General features: G+C 36.0%; 1 protein-coding gene across 2 annotated transcripts in view; it reads left to right on the forward strand.

Moving 5' to 3' along the window:
* The window catches only part of KDM5A (lysine demethylase 5A), an 86685-nt gene that overhangs the window by 6780 nt on the left and 56256 nt on the right, over positions 1-23649 (forward strand). For both annotated transcript variants that reach the window (XM_038576396.1, XM_038576395.1), the window contains exons 4-10: positions 5950-6120; positions 8085-8219; positions 14093-14198; positions 15511-15602; positions 16199-16357; positions 17639-17758; positions 18435-18593. In XM_038576396.1, coding sequence (XP_038432324.1) covers positions 5950-6120; positions 8085-8219; positions 14093-14198; positions 15511-15602; positions 16199-16357; positions 17639-17758; positions 18435-18593 — 942 coding nt within the window. The remainder of the gene's footprint in view (positions 1-5949; positions 6121-8084; positions 8220-14092; positions 14199-15510; positions 15603-16198; positions 16358-17638; positions 17759-18434; positions 18594-23649) is intronic.

Raw genomic sequence — 23649 nt, forward strand, 5'->3', positions numbered from 1 at the left:
GAGAGAGAGAGAGAGGCAGAGACACAGGCAGAGGGAGAAGCAGGCTCCGTGCAGGGAGCCTGACATGGGACTCTATCCCGGGTCTCCAGGATCATGCCTTGGGCTGAAGGCGGAGCTAAACCGCTGAGCCACCCGGGGCTTCCCCTTAATGGAGTTTTATGTTAATAATTACTGTTTATAATTAGTGCAGCAAAGAACATTCGTTCTAGCCCTTAAATCTTAAACCTTTTTTTTTTTTTGGTCTGTGTAATATTTTAAAATATAAGGCTTAAATTCTTCCTTTCCACCTCTCCACTCCCATCCCCAGTCTTCAGAACTAATCATTTTCAATTCTTTTGGTCGTTTCTGATTTAGATACTTTTATTTCCAAATACTATGCTCATGTTAGTTCTTCACTTTTCAGTTTTAAATACTATAGCCTGATTTTCTACTATTAGTGATGGAGAATGGGTATAAGAAACCTAAATCCTTACATAGTTCCCCTGTTCTGTTCTAGTATACTTAGATCAAATTTTTTTAAAAAAGATTTTTTTCTTTAAATATTTTATTTATTATTCATGAGAGACACACAGAGAGAGGCAGAGACATAGGCAGAGGGAGAAGCAGGCTTCCTGTGGGGAGCCTGACGTGGGTGGGACTCGATCCCGGGTCTCCAGGATCACGCCCTGGGCCAAAGGCAGCGCTAAACCACTGAGCCACCCGGGCTGCCCCCAAAAGATTTTAAGTAATCTCTATACCCAACGTGGGACTTGAGTTTACAATTCCAAAATCAAGAGTCACATGTTCCACTGACTGAGGCAGCCAAGTATCCCAGATCAACTTTTTTATTAATGAAAACTTATTACTGTGGGGCACCTTAGTGGCTCAGTTGGTTGAGCGTCTGCCTTGGCTTCTGGTCATGATCCCAGGGTCCTGGGATCAAGCCCCATGTTGGGCTCCCTGCTCAGTGAGGGGCCTGCGTCTCCCTCTCCCACTCTCCCTGCTTGTGCTCATTCTCTCTCAATCAAATAAACTCTTTAATAAAAAAATTATTACTGTGACTGTAAATACAAATATTATTTGTACCTGAGCCTTATAGTGTGATATGATTGTTTTCCTTATACCAATTTTTATTTTTCTTGGAATTAATCCCCCTTCCTGTTTTCATTTTGTAAGCTTTCTTTGTTACCCATCAAAAACTGATTTTTCAGATTTTCTACCAGCAGTATAAATCCATATGCTTTACCTATCAGGTAGTCTATCAGTTCCATTTTCCTCTTGGAGCCATTCCTCTGGAATTCTTTTTTCTTTTTTTAATTTTTTAAAATTAATTAATTAATTATTTATTTATGATAGTCACAGAGAGAGAGAGGGGGAGAGAGAGAGAGGCAGAGACACAGGCAGAGGGAGAAGCAGGCTCCATGCACCGGGAGCCCGACGTGGGATTCGATCCCAGGTCTCCAGGATCTGTGCCCTGGGCCAAAGGCAGGCGCCAAACCACTGCGCCACCCAGAGATCCCCTGGAATTCTTTTTTTCTACTCCAATCCAGACTCCTTGTTTTTTAAGATCAACTGTCAGCTTGGAACCTCCTTTTACTTTATTATTCTGGGAATTCCCTTTGCCTCTCTTCTTATTTCACATCTTCCTATTTACTTGCCTTACTCCTATTTTGGTGAGGCATTTCTTCTGTTAGTTTTATGAACAAGAAGATAAATGGAATGTAAATTTTTTGCTTATCTAAAAATGTCCTATTCTTATACTTTAGTGGTAGTTTGGTAGTGTTTAGAAGTCTCAATTGTAAATTGTTTTCCTTTAGTATTTTGAAAACTTTACTCCATTATCTTTTAGTTTCCAGTGTTGCTGTTGAGAAGAAAGATGCAATAGTAATCCTTGTTCCTTCCTATGTGGCTTTATTTTTCTTGAAGATGTAGAACCTTCAGCACTAATTTTAAAGTCCAACAGAACATTCCATAGTGAACAAAGCTGTTTAAATTTACCTTTTATTTATTTTATTTATTTATTTTTTTACCTTTTATTTTTATGTAAGTCTTCATGAAGTTTGTTTTAAGTAGGGTCATCATAAGGGAATTTGTGAATCATTCCAGTCAATGATTCTAAGACTTTTCATCTTTTTGCTGTCTTTCTCAGTGGCACAACTGTGCAGGAGATGTCTCTAAGCAAAAGCAAAATTTTGGTAACCTTCCATCTCAGATTCAATTTTAGCTCCTTGTAATGTGCCATATTGTCTTCTTCCAAACTTCCTGATACCCTTCTCCATGCAACTGCTTCTGCGGAGAGAATGTCCACTTCATCATTGAATATTTTTATTGCACTTGATAAATTTTCTTATCTGAGCTCATGTTTTTGAGGTCCTATAACTTTTCTTGTAGTTTTTCCATTCTTTGATAATTTCTTCCACTTACCTTTTTTTTCTCTGAACTTTTACTAGTTGGATGTTAGACTGATCTTAAGTTAGCTTACCTATTTCTCTTAGGTTAGGTTCCCTTCTTTTCAAACTCCCCTGAGAGTAAATCTCTAATCTGCTTGGGGTAGACAGCTTGGGGTAGTTGCCTGGCTGTACTGACTGGAGGAGGTCTAATTGCCTTTTTTTTTTTTTTTTTTTTTTTTTAAGATTTTATTTGTTTATGAGAGACACAGAGAGAGAGGCAGACATAGAGGGAGAAGCAGGCTCCATGCAGGGAACCCGACGTGGGACTCGATCCCGGGTCTCCAGGATCAGGCACTGGGCTGAAGGCGGCGCTAAACTGCTGAGCCACCTGGACTGCCCTCTAATTATTTTTATAAAAGTTTTCAGCCAGTCCTATTCTTTGTTTATTGTCATCTCTGATTTTTTTTTAAAGATGTTATTTATTCATGAGAGAGAGAGAGAGGCAGAGACATAGGCAGAGAGAGAAGCAGGCTCCCCGTAGGAACCTGATGTGGGACTCCATCCAGGAGCCTAGGATCACGACCTGAGCCAAAGGCAGATGCTCATCCACTGAGCCACCTAGACATCCCGTTATATCTGATTTTAAAGGGACTGTTGCTTCCATTTCTTAAGCCTTTCCAGGCCCTATTTTGGAAAGGCTTCTCCTTGGCTTTCTTCTTTTGAAGGTATTCAGTTGGTTTTTGTTTTTTGCCTGCTAGATTATTACTTGTGTATCTGCTTTCTCATCTGTGTCCTATGTCTTTTTGTTCCTTTACTGTCATTTCAGTGAAGGCTTGAGAGGGAGCTTTTAAGTAGAAGATTACTGCTACTTAATGTCTATTAAGATTGTCTCCTACTAGCCACACTTAGTTTTACATTGGATGGAAATTCTGACCTTGATTGACATTATTCTTTGGTCAAGTTTTGATTAAGGGCTTGTCTCTATTTTGTTCAGTATATTGTTGCATGTCATGTATCTTTTAGAAGGCTTGGTATAAGTGATATTTTTCTAGTGACAATGGTGTGATATATTTCATGGCAAAATGTAGTAAATCGTTTTCTATTTTGGAATTATACATGATAATTTTTTAATCTGTCGGTTGAAGAAAAACAAGTGACAAGTTTTGTGTGTTTTATAGTATTAGGCCCTGTTAGAGTGTTGTATGCACAAAGCCAAAGTCATAGTGTTAGTTTCTTTGTGAGATAGTTTTATCTTATTTCTTTGCCATACTCTGCTGGCTGTCATTTTCACAGCTGTATGCCAGTAAGCATCTTAGCTGGGTGGGACAGCATGACTCAATCCATGCAGATATATCATTACTAATGGAAATTTAGCTTAAGATGATTTGCATATGAAGTAGAGTAGTATGTAATGGTGATAATTATGTTGTATAATGAAGATTACTAAGAGAGCTTCTGTTTCATTTCAGACTCCTCCTCACTTGCTTCAGCCGCATTGGCTTCCTTATTGTTGCTCAAACATTTGAGATAATCTTTCTAATGTGGGGCCCTTGCCCTGACTATTCCCTGTATATCTGCTTGGATATCTGCTTCACCTTGAATTTTACCTTTATAATGAAGTTTTTTGTGCTTGTTTAATACTTCAGCTATACCCTTACTCTGCTTCTTGTGAGGTCTTTTAACTGCTTTTCAAAGTTTCTTCTTCACTTTAAAATTTACATACTATGTTTATAGCCTGTTTTTCCTTCTAGAATGTAAGCACCATGAGGGCAAAGATCTTTGTTTTATTCACAGATGTATCTCAAGCACCTAGAACAGTACCTGACAGTATAGAAGCACTGGAAAGATGTGAATGAGAGGCATCCTGATTCATCCACTTGCTTCCAGAAAACCCTCTCAGACGCCCTCATTGTGTCTTCTTTTACACTACAAAATTGGAAAAATGAGCCTTTTTTTCTTTTTATAATTTTCTCCTGGATAACCTTTTTTAACAGAGAGGGGCTTCTCTGAGGATGTGATAAAAGAAGCTAAAGAATTAGAGATGTGTTCTTTTTTTTTTTTCTTTAAAGATTTTATTTATTTATTTATTCATGAGAGACAGAGAGAGAGAGGGGCAGAGACATAGGCAGAGAGAGAAGCAGGCTCCATGCAGGGAGCCTGATGTGGGACTCGATCCCGGGACTCCAGGATCACTCCCTGGGCCAAAGGCAGAGGCTTAACCGCTGAGTCACCCAGGGGATCCCATGAATTAGAGACGTGTTCAACTCTTTTTTTTTTTTTTTTTTTAATTTTTATTTATTTATGATAGTCACAGAGAGAGAGAGAGAGTCAGAGACATAGGCAGACGGAGAAGCAGGCTCCATGCACCGGGAGCCCGATGTGGGATTCGATCCTGTGTCTCCAGGATCGTGCCCTCGGCCAAAGGCAGGCGCCAAACCGCTGCGCCACCCAGGGATCCGAGACGTGTTCAACTCTTGTGCACGTGAACTTACATGTTTCCACCAAGCTTTCACATATTTCAGAAGAGGGAAATTTTGCTTTGCTATAGATCTGTCTTTGTCTGTAATAACATTGTAGAGTACAAGAGCTGAAAATGTTTTTATTTATAGCATGCACACCTCCCATTTGCCCACACAGAGACATCATAATACTGCTAACATTGAAATCATGTTTATTTTGTCCTGGTGCTTTTTGTGTTTTTTCATCTGTCTTCACAACGACTGTGCCAGCCAGGCACCCCCCTCTCAACTTTTTTGATACAGAAGAATAACAGTAGTGTATACTCTAAGAGGAAATTTTTTTTTGAGTTTAAATAACGATCACAGTCCTTTTTATTCTATCATTAATCAACTGAAGACTGCCTATATTTTAGAGTGTGAGAGATGTACAATATCAATTTCTGGAAGATAGGGAACTTTTTGATATATGTATATTCTGTATAGTGCCTGGTTTGATGTGAGCATTCATCCAAATTGTCCAATTTATCTTGCTTCTTCCTATGTCAATACATTCTGTACTATATTTTCTAGTAAGTCTACCACTATGATCTGATCTTTGCCATCATTCCTTCATAATCTTCACAAAAAACTGAAAAATTACGGCCTTTTCCAAAATATTCTCTGAATCCATTGTTTTTTTTTTTTTTTTTAGATTCTATAATCTACTTTTCCTACTTTTAGGATTTATGTTTGTTTCATACTATATAATTTACATTTATGGTTTTGTTTATTTTTGTTCTGTTTTTAATTATTTATATTTAGAGTTCCTTGTGGATATCAAGTACATAAATCTGTTTAGTTTTCTCAAGGTATATAATGCACAGAGTGTATTTATTAAATGTTTTTGAATGCTTCATTAAAAAATAGGCACAATAACATTAGTTAAATAATAGAGTTTAAAACTTCTAAAGATCATTGTCTTTCATACTTTAAATGTTGACACAGGTTTCAATTTTGTCAGGTATTTATGGGACGGAAATCAGAAATCTAGATCAGAATAATTTTTGTACTTAGCAGGCAAGATATAGAATCAATATATGAATCTCCTTTCTTTCTTTAAACAACTTTTACTTTCTTTTCAGATTGTTGCCAGCAAAGGTGGTTTTGAAATGGTCACGAAAGAGAAGAAATGGTCTAAAGTGGGTAGTCGCTTGGGATATCTGCCAGGAAAAGGAACTGGCTCTCTTTTGAAGTCACATTATGAAAGAATTCTCTACCCATATGAACTTTTCCAATCTGGTGTCAGCCTTATGGTGAGATGCATCATTTTTTTTAGGAGTGGGTAAATCCAGTCTGCCACATATGATTGTTAGACTGTGTTCACATAACAAGTTAGCAGTTCACTAATAAGTATAGCAAGTTATGCTTTTCCAGGTACCAAAATTTGGGGTATCAAGGTATGAGTTTTAATTGAGTAATTTTTGGTGGTTAAAAGTAAAGGCTAATGGTAATGAAGGATATTTTCTTTATTTAAGGTAGATTCTCATGACTTAAGCTTTTTGAAAAATTCCTCCTGTTGGTTTCATGTATTTTTTAACACCTTTATTGAGGTTATACTTTGCATGTGATAGAATTCAGTCATTGTAGCTACACAGTAGGCTTTAAATAAATTATACATTTATGCAGTAATCACCACAGTACAATTTTAGAATATTTCCATCAGCCCAGAAAGGTCCTTTGTGTTGGGTTGTGGTTGGTTTGTTTTCTTACCACTAAACTCAGATAAATACCTGATCTGCCTTCTGGCTCTGTAGTTTTTATGCCTTTGTAGAAATTTCATGTAGATGGAATCATACAATATGATTTTGTGTCTGTCTTCTTTCACTTAGCCTAATGTTTTCAAGGTTCATCTGTGTTTAGACTCTATTACTATTTTGTTCCTTTTTACGGCTGAATAATAATCCATTGTATGGTTATACCATATTTGTTAATCCATTTACCAGTTGGTGGACAGTTGGATTGTCTCCAGTTTATGGCTGTTATGAATAAATGCTATGAATATTCATGTCTAAGTCTTTGTGTGGACATATGTTTTCATTTCTCTTGGGTAGATACCTAGGAGTGGAATTGCTGGGTTATATGGTAAGTTTAAGTTTAACTTTTTAAGAAACTGCAAAACTGTTTTGCAAAGTGGCTGAACCATTTTACATTCCCACCAGTAATGTAGGTTTCCAGTTTCTTCACGTCTTTGCCAACACTTGATATTGTCAGTTTTTTTTTTTGCTTATAGCCATGCTAGTGGGTGTGTAGTGGTATCTCATTGTGGTCTTAATTTTCATTTCCCTGATGACCAGTGGTGTTGTGCATCTTTTCATGTGCGTATTAGTCATTTGTATATCTTCCTTGATGAAGTGTCTGTTCTGATCTTTTTTTTATTGGATTGCTTGTCATCTTAAGAGTTTGCTATATAATCAGGATTTTATCTAAGTATATGATTTTACAAATACCTTCTGCTAGTCTGTGGTTTATCTTTTCATTTTTATAATGGTGTGTATTTGAAGAGTAGTTTATTGATTTCCTTCCCCTGCTTCTATGGATTGTGCTTTTGTGGTCATATTTAAGAAATCTTTTCTTAATCCAAGGCCCCAAAGATCCTTTTTTTTTGTTTTCATCTAGAAGTATTTTAGTTTTTGCTTTTATATTTAGCTCTGAGATCCATTTTGAGAGTTTTTTTGTATGGGTATAAAGTCTAAGTTCATTTTTGGTGGGGGAGGGGAAATGCATATGAATATTCAGTTGTACCAGTATCATATGTTTAAAAGACTACTACCCTTTTCCTGTTGATTTACCTTGGCATCATTGTTGAAAATCAGTTGAGTATAAATGTGGGTTTATTTCTGGTCTCTTTGTTGTTGTTGTTGTTCTTTGATCAGTATATACCTTAACACCAATACTAATCTTGAGTATTATAGCTTGATAGTAAGTTTTGATATCCAGTACTGTTAGTCTTCCAACTTGGTTCTTCTCTTTTCAGAATTTCCAAAGAATTTGCATTTCCATGTAAATTTTAGGATTGACTTCTCAATTTCTACAACAAAAGCCTGCTAGAATTTTGATAGGGATTGTTTTACATCTATAGATCAATTTGGTATATAGGGTTGTCATCTGGTTTCATGTAGTTTTGGGGATTTATTGGAAATTTGCTATTTTTCCCCTGATTCTCAAATCTGATTTCTTACCAGTGAACCTGCTCTCTTTCTGTGCTCTGATTCTTTAGGGTGTACAGATGCCTAATTTAGATCTTAAGGAAAAAGTAGAGCCTGAAGTTCTTGGCACTGATGTTCAAACTTCCCCAGAGCCTGGCACAAGAATGAACATTCTGCCGAAGAGAACAAGACGTGTCAAGTCTCAGGTATCAACTTCTGTGGATCGTTTTTAACAGGAGTTTTTTTTTTTTTAAAAGATTTATTTATTTATTTATTCGTGAGAGAGAGAGAGAGAGAGAGGCAGAGACACAGGAGGAGGGAGAAGCAGGCTCCATGCCGGGAGCCCGACGCGGGACTCGATCCCGGCACTCCAGGATCGCGCCCTGGGCCAAAGGCAGGCACTACACCGCTGAGCCACCCAGGGATCCTCTTTAATAGGAGTTTTAAGTTCATTGTGCAGAACAGTTATGTGATTATTAGAGACATTCACATACTATTGTTCTTTAGAACTTGAAGAGACCTCTCTTTCATTTACCTTCAAGGTGAACCAGGAAGAAATTGCAAATTCAGTCTGATTTGATTTGGAAAGCTTTTTGTTAATTTTGACCAGTTTTTGATGGGGAAGACAAACCAGCGGGTGACTCTGGGAACTTGTAGGGCCCGTGTTACAGACATGCTGCTGAACTATATTATATTTTATTTTTGTGGTTAGTAGAAATGAGAGTAGTAGGAAAGTGTGGTTTTATTTTTTACTTATAGGAAAGTGTGGTTTTATTTTTTACTTATTCCTTTAAAAGCTAGAGTATAAGTTTTAGTGTCTGAACTGCTCCACTGTTAACTTCTATAGTGTTCTTGTAGCTTAAAATAATTTCATCAGAAGAAAAACGCCCTAATTTCTTCTTGTCTGCGCTTGTTCTCCTTTCCCCATTCTCATTTGTGGTTCTCAAAATGTGTATTTAAAGTTGTTGTAAAGACAGGTCGGTAGGTTGGGACAGTTAAGATGCTATTCTCCTTGCTCTGAATTTATGCTCCTTAAATAATCTCCTGAATGATAATTTAGCTTCTTAGGAACTTTGATAACAAAGGTAGGTGTCTTGGATGGCAAATGTGAATTTAATGGGAATTCATTGGAAAGTGAATTATAAACTTACGTTCATTTGTTAGTAAATTACTGGTATATAATAAAAATCATTTAGTGGTTTATAATTAGATTAGTGTTTTACTGCATTATAATTATATTAATTCTATTTTACATTTATCATAAGAATTTTTTAATTACAAACCATTATAAATTAGTAACTCTAGTTTAGTCATTAAGTAATTTGTGTTACTGTGGTCGATCTAAAAAATTTTGATCATCTTTGGGTATACAGTGATGATTCTATTTCAAGACCTAAAACAGTTGAAAACTAGTCTCTGACCTGGGGACTCAGTTTTGAAGAGTTGCCCCAGGTGGCCCTGCTCCTCTAATTAGTTGACAGCTTGTGATGAAATTTCTTTTGATGTTCCTTCTGAAACCTTCTGCTACTCATTGCCTGTATGTATTATAAGAAAAGGACAACATAGAATGTTTTTACCCATTGTAATAATTGCCACCGTAGTCAGATTGGTTGATATCAGGTAGAAACTAGAGCCATCTGTAGGATTTTCAGTGAAGAATTTGTTTAGTGCACAATTTATCCTTAATTACTATATTGCCAAGTTGGCCTCATTCCTTGTCTTCAATTTCAGAAAGAAAAGAGACTTTCTGGTAGAAATCCTTTAACTTTTTGCCCCATATCCAGAATTATTGATATTCATTCTTAATTTCTCCTAATCTCTGTGGGCAAAGGGTACCTTTGTCTCTAAGAATAAACGTCCTACATCTGTCCTTTCTGGGTTCTTTGGGGATTTTAATCTATCAGATGTGAAATCTTTCTCTCCTACCTCCTCTGTCTGCTGGATCTCCTCCTACCCCCAATTTAATCATGTTGAAAGTCTCATCTTAAAACAAAAACTCTCTTCCTAGATGATGCCTTACTGCTTGCCTCTTTTCATGAAGTTCCTGGAAAAACAGTTTATGTTGTCTCAATTTCTTCAGTATCTAGCTTTCTTACTCTGTAATCTGACGTTGAACTAGATCATTTTATTGAAACACCACCCAAGTTACCACTGAGTTAATTGTCAAAATTTTTTTATTTCTTAGCCTTCATCATTTCTGGTCATGTATACATTTAATATGGTTGTTGATTACTCTCCTTGAAATTCAGTAAGCTTGATTTTTCTTTTTTTTAAAGATTTTATTTATTTATTTATGATAGAACTAGAGAGAGAGAGGTAGAGACACAGGAGAAGCAGGCTCCACGCCGGGAGCCGGACGTAGGACTCGATCCTGAGACCCCAGGATCGTGCCCCGGGCTAAAGGCAGGCGCCAAACCGCTGAGCCACCCAGGGATCCCCCAAGCTTGATTTTTCTTTGGCTTCTGTATTGCCTCTTTCCTGGTTATCCTCTTCACTCTTTGACCTCTCCTCAGTCATCTTTGTTCTCTTTTCTAATTGTCTTTTACATGGTATTTTTAGTCGTTTCCTCTCTTTACTCTCTCTAGCTATTTCGTCTACCCTGTGATTTCAGTTACTACGTGTACACTCAAGATTCCTAAATATGTCTCATAGATGCCCATGTTTCTTTTCTGTTTACCAGGCATGTGTGTGTGCATGTAGTATATGTATACATGTGTATGCATATTGGTGGCCATTGGTGGCCACAGCAGGTATGCTGAATTCAGTACATCTCAAACATTATCATCTTCTCTAAATCTGTTTTTCTTTTGTTATTTTCTAGCTTGGTGTCCATGACAAGCACAGCTATCCAATAGTCTCTTAAACAAGAAACATAAGTTATGAAAGTTATCCTGCTCCCTTTTCTTACCTCTATCATATCACATCACTTGCTTTACTCTGCTGTGATTGTTTTCTTCTTTTTTTTAAGATTTTATTTTAGAGGGAGAGAGAGAGAGTGCATGCAAGTGGCATGGGGAAGGGAAGAGGGAGAGGGAATCTCAAGCAGCAGAGTCTGATGCAGGTCTCGATCTCACAACCCTGAGATTATGACCTAACTGAAGTCAAGAGTTGGACACTTAACCTATTGAGCCACCCAGGCACCCTGCTATGATTATTTTTTCATCTCTGACCTTACCAATGAGCTTTTTGACAGCTGGGATCAGTTTGTCTGTATGAAGGGTTATCAGAAGGGTTATACATTGGAATGAAGCCCTTAATGCCAATATGTTTCATTATTGGTAACACTAAGTTTGAGCCAGATTTTTCCAATATACTTATTCTGTTTTTAATAAAAGTAATCAGAGTAAACTATAAGACAGTGTGAATAAACTGTCTTTCAGTTATGTTTTACCCAGTGGTTTTCACATTCATTGATGATCCTTACCTGAATTAGTTGTTATGTTGGTGGTTACAAACCAGGTGATTTTCTAGCTCTGTCATTTTCTACATTTGTTAGCATCTATCTTTCTTTCTTTCTTTCTTTCTTTCTTTCTTTCTTTCTTTCTTTCTTTCTTTCTTTCTTTCTTTCTTTCTTTCTTTCTTTCTTTCTTTCTTTCTTTCTTTCTTTCTTTTTTTTTTTAAGATTTTATTTATTTATTCATGAGAGACACAGAGGCAGAGACACAGGCAGAGGGAGAAGCAGGCTCCATTCAGGGAGCCCAGAGTGAGACTCAATCCTGGGATCACACCCTGAGCCGAAGGCAGAGGCTTAACTTCTGAGCCACCCAGGCGTCCCAGCATTTTTCTTAAAAGGAGAACTCTTCTCCCATGCTTTCTTTTTTCTTTTTTTATTTTTTTTTAAGATTTTTATTATTTATTTATTCATGAGAGAGAGAGAGAGGCAGAGAGACCCAGGCAGAGGGAGAAGCAGGCTCCATGCGGGAAGCCTGACAGGGGACTTGATCCCAGGTCTCCAGGATCATGCCCTGGGCCAAAGGCAGGCGCTAAACCGCTGAGCCACCCAGGGATCCCCTACCATCTCTTACTTCTTTTTGATAATCTTGGTAATCTAAGTAATCTCTTACTTACTTTTTAGCACAAAAAGGCTCACTGTCTTCATGCCTTGCTTTAGACCTGGCATCAGCCATTTCTGGTTCATTTTAGTGTGAAGTAATATTTAGAAACCAAGATCTGAGCACAAGGTGTGCTTGTTTCTGATGGGATACCATTGCTTTTGTAGGCCCTTTTAGTGGTTAGGTCTGGGAAATAAAATTTAAAACATTATGAGTTTATATTTTCAGAACTCGACTGATAATTCCAGTTCTAATCTAGCATCTCACAGTTCTTGTGGTTTATGTTGTAGTCTTTTCCTAGCTTTTTGAGTTAGAAACTTAATTCATTTATTTCTGTTCTTTCTGTCCTGATACGTTTAAGACTATAAAATTTCCTGTGATCACTGCTTTATCTTATTCCTGAGATTCTGACTTACAATATTTTTTTGTTATCATTTTTAATAGGAAGTTAAAGATTTCTAACAAGTCTTTATTTTTTACTTATTTTTTTAAAGATTTTATTTATTTGACAGAGAGACAGAGTATGCATGTGCAAGCACAAGCAGGGGGCAGTGGCAGAGGGAGAGGGAGAAGCAAGCTCCGCACTGAGTGGGGAGCCTGCCAGGGGCTTGATCTCAGAACTCTGGAATCATGACCTGAGCTGAAGGCAACTGGTTAGCCACCTGAGCCACCCAGACGCCCTGATTTTTTTTATTTTGTTATTTCTAGTTTTTATTCCATTAAGATCAGATAATGTTGTTTTATTATTTCGGAATCCCTGGGTGGCGCAGCGGTTTAGCGCCTGCCTTTGGCCCAGGGCGCGATCCTGGAGACCCGGGATCGAATCCCACGTCGGGTTCCCGGTGCATGGAGCCTCCTTCTCCCTCTGCCTATGTCTCTGCCTCTCTCTCTCTCTCTGTGTGTGTGACTATCATAAATAAATAAAAATTAAAAAAAAAAAGTATATACATAAAAATGCCATTTTGGTTGTTTGGTTCTTTTTTTTAAAATTTTTTATTTATTTTTTGATTTTTTTTAGGTTGTTTGGTTCTTATATAGCCATAGGTTTATAAAGCTTATATTTTACTTGGTTTCTTTTTATTCTTATTGAGTATATTTTTAATAAGTTTTGGTTATTTACTTAGTATACATTCAGAGTGTATGGTCCATCTGAATTCACGATGTAACACTTGCATCTATCAGGATGGTCCCATCTTTAAGTACTAGAGTGCCAAATGATATCAGCTTTAACATTAACAACACAATTTTCATGTAAGGACACATTTTCCATGTAAGATTTCCAGAAATAGGTAATTCTAGGATTGATTCAGCAACTGCACAGTGCCATGAAGGGCCCAGGCACTTTCCATCTTTCTGCCTTGCTTTCTTCAGTGTGTGGGTAATGTATCTCTTCCTAATTGCAGTGTGGCTGCTACACAGTCTAGCACCAGGTTTTTACCAGGCTGAATCTCCTAACAGTAGGAAAGAAAGTTGGAGCAAAAGGCTTATTACTTTTTGAGAAGCTTTCTCTTTTATTAGAAGGTTGAAAATCCTTCCCAGAGGCTTTTAGTAGATGTTCTCCATGTCTCATTGGCTAAACCAGGATAACATTTCTACACCTAGCTAGGTTATCCCCAGCAAAAAGAAGTGGCATGCTTGGCTTAGGATAATCATTATTTGTCTCATGAGATGGGCATATTGCCTTCTGATCAAATTGGGTGTTCATTAGCAAGTTAGAAGTGAGGATTTCTATTACCAATATTATATTGATTATTACCAGTGGTATTTGTCTCTGGACAGAACCTAATTGACAACTGTGCTTTTAATAAAGATATTCTTCTGTGGAAAGGAAGCTGGGTGTTGCATAGTGCTTGGATGACTGTTCAACTATTGTAATGAGACAGTGAGTGGATTTAGAGAGAAGAAATCAAATAATTTTTTCTTCATTTTGAAGAGGATCTTGAAACTTTTCTCGGGTAAGAAAATAAATACATGCATCAGAATGATTAGATAATGTGAGTCTTGTTTATTTATTTATTTATTTTTAGTCAGAATCTGGAGAAGTGAACAGGAACACGGAACTGAAGAAACTTCGAATTTTTGGGGCTGGGCCTAAGGTCGTGGGCCTAGCAATGGGAGCAAAAGATAAAGAAGGTAAAATCTGTTATTCAGTCATGAAAAGAAATAAGGTACAGCCATATGGTTCTGATAAGATTCAAATAATATTTGAATTGCAGTCGGCCTTGGGATTTTCTTATGAGTGTAAACTTGCAATGTGGTTCCTAGGCAGATTACCTTTTATGGTAGATAATCTTAAATTTAAGGTTTGAGGAAGCATATTATTGAATTTTTGAATTATTGAATTTTTATAATATTTGGAAGAGAGAAATTTTCCTTTTCCATGTCTAACATGTGACACAGAAATTTATAGTTTTCTAAAGGCTAGTTTATGAGAGGATGGTGAAATGAACCATCCTCACTTGGCGATCCAAAGCTTAAACATACATACATACATACATACATACATTATTTATTTATTTATTTATTTATTTATTTATTTATTTATTTTCAAAGCTTAAACTTTTTTTTTTTTTTTTTTTTTTTTTTTTAGCTTAAACTTTTAAATTCACAGACAGGATTCTCCAACATTTAATACCAAAATGTACTGTGGAGAGCTTATGACTTAAATTCTAATTCTGGTTTTGTTATTTTTCCATAATTGCTTAGGTATATTATGCTACTTCTAAATAAACTGCTTGAAGAAAGCCTTGTACTTTCAGTTTAATATGTTTGAAACTTTTCATGAGTAAAATTGCAAATGCAAAGATGAAGTTCCACTATTCTCTCTACATATGTGTCAATTTTAAAACTCAGTTTAACAATGATTGTGTTGGAATTGTTTTTAATGTATATGAATTTAATGAAATGCTATAATCACAAGTTGTATTAATTATTACCCATTTTGTGATAAGAGAAATTAAGTCACAGTTCAGATTGTGGATGAGAACTCTGGAGGGTCAGATGATAGTGTCCCATCACTCTAAAAACATTCAGTGTGATAGGACTTACTAAATACATTATATTTCTTATCACCCTTTTAAGAATTAAGTGCTTTAATTATCTTTTTCATACTTGTACTTACTGCATTGACTGGCAGTGATCTTAAAACTAGTCTCAAATTTGTCACTTATAAGTACTATATCCAAGCAGTATAGAATTAGTAGTGAAGCTCTCGAGCGTGATTGCCTGGATTAGATACCCAAATCTGCCACTGACTGGCTGTGTGATTTTGGGCAAGTTACCTAACTTCTCTATAAATTAGATTCTTTATCTTCAATGGGGATAATAGCATATCTACCTCATAGTGTTTTGAGATTTAATTTAAATTATTTTAAATAGTGTCTGGTCCATAGTAGGCTCTCAACATTAGTTTTTACTATTATTATATAACTATTTTTATTTCAAGATGAGGTCTCCCGAAGACGAAAAGTTACCAACAGGTCAGACGCATTTAACATGCAAATGAGACAACGGAAAGGAACTCTCTCTGTTAACTTTGTAAGTGTTCTGAGATGTGTCAGGAGGGAAAGGATTTTTTTTTTAGTTTTGCACTTTTTATCTTGCTATATATTGGTATGCCGTTTAGTTCATTTGGTTAGAAGACTAGAGGGTAAATCTAAAATTGCAGCTCTTGTTTATGTAATGTGAACCTTGCTCTGTCTGTTTACATTGATTCTTCCCCTAAGTCATACTCACATAATACCTTGTGAGAGAACGAATATGAATCTGTAAATTCTTGAGCTGTATTGTAGACCATGTTCAGTATTCATGCTCTTCCAAAGAGTGTTGTGTATAGGAAGGATGACATGGTATATTTTATTTATATAAGTTGACTTTCAAGTAACCTGGATTTGTGGTCTTTATTCTGATAACTTGATACACTTTTATTAACTTGCCTGTAGAAGCATTGAGGAAATTGAGGAAGTTTTATGAAAAGCAGTTTAAATTTATTTAAAAAATATTCAGGATTTAAGTTATGTGTACTCTTTAGCATACATTATTTTGTTTGCTTCAATTAAGGAGTTCCTGGTAAAAATTTAAGTTACTTATTATAGAAAATAGACTTTTATTTTATTTTGTTTGTTTTCTAACAGGTTGATCTCTATGTTTGTATGTTTTGTGGTCGGGGAAATAATGAAGATAAATTGCTTTTGTGCGATGGATGTGATGACAGCTATCATACATTTTGTTTAATTCCCCCACTACCTGATGTGCCCAAAGGAGATTGGAGATGTCCTAAGTGTGTTGCTGAGGTACAAGCCTAACTTTTACAAATCTTGTCTTTAATTAGCAGCAGTGATGCACACATACACACACAGAGTAAACTCATTCTCAAAAGCCCTCACTTTGTTCTTCAGTGTTTAAAATCTCTAGGATTTCTTTAAGAGCAATATTGAATGAAAATATAATTGTATTGTGGCAGCTTACCTTTCAAAAGTTTGTTTTCTGACTGTTGGTTAGATAATTCTGTTAATTGTTGTAGATGAATGATAATTTTGTTCAGAACATTCTTATTCCTGCAAAATAATAAAAATGAAGAGGACTGTAGGTTTCTTTTTTTTAAATTATAAAAATGTAAAAATCAGACATGAAAGTCTGGAACTTAGGATTTATGCATCCAGTTTTCACATTACCAGGTAAACTAATGATATCTGTTTGCTTATTTAAGTTTTTAGTTAATTATACTGAATTAAAAAATTTATTTATTTTTAAAGATTTTATTTATTTATTCATGAGAGACACTGAGAGAGAGAGGCAGACACACAGGCAGAGGGAGAAGCAGGCTCCTCTCAGGGAGCCCGATAAGGGACTTGGATCACACCCTGAGCCAAAGGCAGATGCTCAAGCACTGAGCCACCCAGGTATCCCAATTATACTGAATTATTCTTACTGAAAGATTAGTGTCCCGAAATATCTAATCTGTTTACTTTTTTTAACAAAATATTGTGATAGAACGTGGAAGGGAAGGAGTTGGCTGGACTGTATCTAGGTGTATTCAAAGGTTTCAGTTATTATTCTCAAGGTTAGATGATTCAGAAGCAGTTCTACTCTGCTAGTTTGTGTTAAGATACTGGTCAGGGTGATTGATGGTGTGAAACATCCATTCCTATAATTAAATATTCTTGGAATACATTGGTGTCTCTCTATCCATTATCTTTCCTTCATCCATGAACATTTATTTTGTCCTTAGCTACATCCACTGAGAAACTCAGAATCGTAGGCATCCCTGGGCTTGATTGCATGTTGGTAGCTCTGCAGGTGTTTGTCTTGGTGTCAGAGCTTAAAAGCCAGTCTTAGGTTCTGAAGCTGTCTTGTTACCATCTTCCTACTGGAAGGCTCTGAAAATGCAGCTGAGGTTCTAGCACATTATTTCCTGATTGTACATTGCAAGTGATTAACACTTGTTTTGCTGTGTAAGGTTGATTGGATTTGCTTCACTTAGAGAAATGATCAAAGAAGGTAATGCCTGTGAGCCTTAATATTTTGTTCAGTTCATTTTCAGTGAGTTAACCTTGGGTATTTCTTGTTCTTAGGAATGTAATAAACCTCGAGAGGCCTTTGGATTTGAACAAGCTGTACGAGAGTATACACTTCAGAGCTTTGGAGAGATGGCAGATAATTTTAAGTCTGATTATTTCAATATGCCAGTTCATGTGAGTATCTATGTTTTAGGTCCATTTGGGGAGGTATGAAGATTTATTTGAGTCTAAAGTTTTTGGTTCGCTTTCATCATTTTTTGGGAAACAGCATGAAAAAGATGATAGAATATTAAATCTAAAGGTAAGGGGCCTGGCATCTGTTTCTTTCACTCGCTAATGTGGCAGTGTACTCGTTTTTGAAAAATCTTCTTTGATCTTTGAATTTTTTATTAGGCTTCTGTGAGTAATCTTTTATAGAAAAGCATGAAGTATGTGACAGTTGCTTTCTGTTTAGTTATTTGTGATATGAAGTTTGCTTCTTTTCCTTGAGGATCTTGGGCTTTTTAAAATCCTTATCCAAAAAGTTTGCCAAAGCTATTAAAATTCAGCCTTAATTTTTGCATTTTCTTTTTTCTCCTTGATGTCCTGGGTCATCTTTATAGTTCTTAACTGGGAAATAGCTTGCAGAAAAAGGCAGTGAAAGTTTATTATGTTTTTCTGACCATCTAATTTGTCTTTAGCTTTTCCCATCCTCGGTGAAAAAACCTAGGACCCTGGTCTTTTCAGTTCTGGAAAATAAGATTTTTTTCACTTTATCATGAGTTTATGTTCACTTTACCTGCATATTATGTTTTAGAAGGTTATGGTTATAGTGAGTTAGTAATCTGTAATCTTTGTTTTCCCTGTGTAGATGGTTCCTACAGAACTGGTAGAAAAGGAATTCTGGCGGCTGGTGAGCAGCATTGAAGAAGATGTTATTGTAGAGTATGGAGCTGATATCTCCTCAAAAGACTTTGGAAGTGGATTTCCCGTAAAGGATGGTCGGAGAAAGATGCTGCCAGAAGAAGAGGTGCAGAGCAGATAGTAGTAATTCAAACTTACCCCAAGTTGATTTACGTTTTGCACAGTAGAAGCTACCTTTCTCTATAATCTTGAGGGTTTATATTCATTTAAAATATTAAATATGTAGGATTTGGATGTTATAAATGATCTGCTGTTTTAAAAACAATACAAGGTACCTTTAAGAATTTAACTTTGCATTATAAAACCAATTTAATTAGTTTAAAACTTTGATTCCAGATAAGAGAATTTTACCTAGCTCTTTCTGTTTGAGAATCTAGAAGATGATTTAAGAATTTAAAAAAATTACATTTCATTGATAGGTCTCAAATTAAGTTTCCTTCAATATCTGAGCAGATAGGTTTTCAGGTATGTTTAAACTGTAACATGAAATCCTGTAACTTTGGGGATGACCCCTGTGTACAGAGCTGAATTAAGATAATCATTCATAAAAAAAAAAGATAATCATTCATTTCTTTTTCTCATTATTTTGATCCTTTTCACTTTTTCTTTCCCTCTATAATTGGCAGTGATTCAGAGTTTTATTTCCTATTAAAAGAGTTACACATGGTTAAACAAAAAGAAAAAAAAGGCGGCTACATAGTGTAATAGGATGTACAGCTAAAAATATAGCCGAGAGAGAGAGAGGCAGAGACACAGGCAGAGGGAGAAGCAGGCTCCATGCAGGGAGCCCGATGTGGGACTCAATCCCCGGGACTCCAGGATCACACCCTGGGTCAAAGACGGCACTGAACTGCGGAGCCACCCAGGGATCCCCTATGAAGCTCTTTGTATCTTAGAATCTAAAGTGTGTCTTTTATAGGCAATATATAATCGGATCTTGCTTTATTAAAATCTAGTCTGAGGGATGCCTTTTGATTAGAGTATTTAGTCCATTTATGTAATATAATTATTGTTATGATTGATCTATGTCTGTCATTTTGTGATCTTACATGTCTTGTGTGTTCTGTTCCTCTCTTTTTTGTAGCCTTTTTTTGGGTGTTAAACAGATATTTTTCATAATACCATCTTACTTTCTCCAGATTTTTTTGTTTGGCTGTATACTTTTTAGTATTTAATGGTTCTAAGAATTATAGTATGCATCTTTTTAAAAATGGTTTTATTGACAATGTACAGCCTACTTCATGTTGATTCTGGTGAATATAGCAATTTAGAAAGTGTCTCTTCATTTTCTACTGTCTTTTTGTGTATTTTTATACATTATATCTACATGTTGTATACATACAGCAACAAAGCAAAGTAATTATTACTTTAAGCCACCTTTTAAAAAAATTAAAAGAAAAAATTCATATATACTTACACATTTACTTACAAATTTATCATTTCTGATGTTCTTCTTTAATTCTTGGGGATCCATGTTACCTTTTGAGTTCATTTTCTTTCAGCCTGGAGGACTGCTTTTATTTGTAGTGTGGGTCTGCTAAGCAATGAATTCTTTCAGTCCTTGCCTATCTGGGAAAGGTTTTTTTTTTTTTTTTTTTTTTTTAATTTTAATTTATTTATGATAGTCACACACAGAGAAAGAGGGAAAGGTTTTTATTCAGGCTTCTTTTAGTCTTTCAGCAGTAAATGCTTCTCAATTTTTGTTTTCCTTTAGTTGATTTCTACTGCCTTGAAATGGTGGTTTTGGTAATTTTGTCCAGATTTATCTTTGTTTCCTGTGGAGGGGAATTGCCCATCATCTTCATATTACCACTGCTGGAAATTCTTTGCAATTAAAAGTCTCCCTCTTACCCAAATCTTCAGTGTGACAGAGGAAGACCCTATTTTATCTTCTTGTGCATCCTTCTAGATATGTCTATATAAGCATTTATATATTACACATCCAAAATTACATATTTCCTTTTATTGACTTGTTTTTTGTTTAAGACTTATTTATTTTAGAGAGTGCATGGTGTTGGGAGGAGGAACAGAGGGAGAGGGAGAGAATCTCAGACACCCCACCAAGCATGGAGCCTAAAGGGGGCTCAACCTCACAACCTTGACATCGTGACTGAGCTGAAATCAAGTGTCACTTAACTGAACCACCCAAGCTCTGTCCCTTTTACATACTCCTTTTTTAAAAAAAAAAAAAATTATTTATTTATTCATGAGAGACAGAGGGAGAGAGAGAGGCAGAGACACAGGCAGAGGGAGAAGCAGGCGCCCCTTAGGGACCCCGATGTGGGACTCGATCCCTGATCTCCAGAGTCATGTCCTAAGCTGAAAGCAGAGCTTAACTGCTGAGCCATCCTGGCATCCCTTACATACTCCTTTTTGAACAGAAATGGAATATACCACTTACATGGTTTGTACCTGATTTGCCTTTTGTTTTCTGTTTTTGAGTCCCTTCAGGCCCTATCCAGTCCATCCTAATTCCTTATAGAATTACCTACCCAGTTTATTCATGGTACCATCTCATTGTGTATTATGCCAACCTATATCTGAGCAGTTAATATGTGTTGAGTGAAGTTTTCATTTTGTTTTGTTTTTATGATCAAAAGGTGTATCTTTTGACTTTTTTCTATTCTTTTAGCCTTGTTAATTGATTTTTTTCCTCCGTGAAGGTAGAGTACAGGTTACAATAATCAGGTTAGGATAATATAGATTAGAGAATACACGTTGGGTTTTACCAAGGGATAAAAAGAATGATTACAATAGATGGAGAACAATAAATTATATATGGGTGGTTTGTATAAATATAAAGAGATGCATCAATCTGAGTTTCTTTTTTTTTTTTTTTTTCTTTTTTTTTCAATCTGAGTTTCTTTATACCCTCCTGTTGCCAAATGGTAAGCAATTTAAATTACTGGAAAGAGTAATATAATAAATTATAATATATAATAATATATATTGAATAATATAATAAATTACTTCATTATATATAGCTCTTGCCTTTTTCTGAATTTTGTTTGTTTTGAATTTTTAAGTTGTTTTTGAATGTATATTTATATCTTCTAATCTTAGAGACGATCATAGAATTTTTGATTATTCTGACTGTTAAACCTAATGATTAGTAATATACATATTAATCCTTTTCCATGTTTGAGTTTTGAATGGATATTCATTTATCTATTTCTACTTTTTTTTTTTTTAAGATTTTATTTATTTATTAGAGACACAGGCAGAGGGAGAAGCAGGCTCCATGCAGGGAGCCTGATGTGGGACTTGATCCTGGGTCTCAAGGATCACGCCCTGGGCTGAAGGCGGCACTAAACCGCTGAGCCACCGGGGCTGCCCTCTATTTCTACTTTTGCTGTATTCACCTTATGAAAGAATGTGGAGAAATGCTGGGCTTTAACCAACGGTAGTAAGCAGAGACAGGTAGTACAACTTTTTTTTCTAGACTGGGTCATTGATTTACCATTTATTTTCTAAGCAGTACTGTTTTTCTCAGGATCCTGATTTTGTGTTGAAAGATGGAATGAGAGAACCAATTTATTATAAAAGGATTTTTTTTTAATAAAAGGATTTTAAGGACTAATTAGACTGTGTGTATAAAACCTTTGGACTTTTTAGGGGCATATGGGTGGCTCATTCAGTTGAGCAGCTGACTCTTGGTTTCAGCTCAGGTCATGATCTCCAGGTAGTGAGACTGAGTCCTAAGTTGGGCTCTCTGCTCAGCGAGGCATGTGCTTCAGAATTTTCTCTCTCTGCCCGTCCCCCCAAGCGCGTTTTCTCTCTCTCTCTCTCTCAAATCTTAAAAAAAACAAAAAACAAAAAAAAACAATTGGAGTTCTTAGATTTATTATCAGTTCATTACTCCTCTCTGAAAGTTACTATATTAGAATAGCATATAACTACTAGTTTTTCACCAGGAGTTATATATTTACGTTGAACTTCTGTATGAGTTGCTCTTGATAGATATCTGCTAGCATATTTCTCTGGTATCATGGTTTACTAGGAAAGTACTTCTGAAGTTAATATATCAGTCTTATAAAAAAAAATCTGTCTTGGGGATCCCTGGGTGGCTCGGCGGTTTTGCGCCTGCGTTTGGCCCAGGGCGTGATCCTGGAGTCCCGGGATCGAGTCCTAAGTTGGGCTCCTGGCATGGAGCCTGCTTCTCCCTCTGCCTGTGTCTCTGCCTCTCTCTCTCTCTCTCTCTCTCTCTCTCTCTATCATAAATAAAAAGAAATCTTTAAAAAAAATCTGTCTTATAAATATAGTGTGCTCTACCAACAAGGCTTCTGAGGAATAAAAATAGGCATAGAACCTGAAACCTTGGAAACATTTTTTTCTTCTTGTTGTTGCTCCCATAATAAATCCTTGACTAAATTCTTTAATTCATTTTTCATTTTTTGTAGGATTGCCCTCTTTTTCTTTTTTTCTTTTTTTTTTTTTTGCCCTCTTTTTCATACTCACTGCTACCATCCTTGTCTAGGTCCTATCACATCATGTTGGGATGCTTGTCATAGTCTTACTTAATGACTACTTGTGTTGGGAGTCCCTAAGACGATCTCCAGGTTCCATGATTTTTTGGGAAGGACTCATGGCTGTGATTTATTATAGTGAAATAATGCAAAGAAAAATCAACAAAGGGAAAGATGTATGGTCCAAGTCCAGAGATAACCAGGTAGAACCTTCCAAGGGTCCTCCTCTCCCAGTGGAGTTACACAGGATATCCTAATATCAAATTGACAACATGTATGAAGTGTTGCCTACTAGGGAAGCTCATGAGAGGCTTAGTGCTCAAGGTTTTTATTGGAGGCTGATGACATAGGCACTCTCTGCTTAACACATACTAAAATCCCAGACTCCCGGTAGGAATGCAAGTGTACATTAACCATGTTATACAGTCTAGGCATCATGAATCACTCTGTATTAGTGTAGGGAACTGTTTATCATATACATTTGCAGATACCAGCTGATAGAATGTTTGAAGGCTTTTTGAAGAATAGCAGTCTTAAACCTGTTAATGTTAACCATTTTCTGCTTACTGCTTTGCTTTTATTTAAAATTTTAGGGTTGGAAGGTCTTTGGGAATTTTAAAATTTAAAATTTTAAATTTTAGGGTTGGAAGGTCTTTGAGAATTTATTATGCAATTCTATTTTTGTTTATGTTTGAA

This window comes from Canis lupus, chromosome 27 (assembly GCF_011100685.1).
Source record: "Canis lupus familiaris isolate Mischka breed German Shepherd chromosome 27, alternate assembly UU_Cfam_GSD_1.0, whole genome shotgun sequence".
Taxonomy (NCBI): Eukaryota; Metazoa; Chordata; class Mammalia; order Carnivora; family Canidae; genus Canis; species Canis lupus.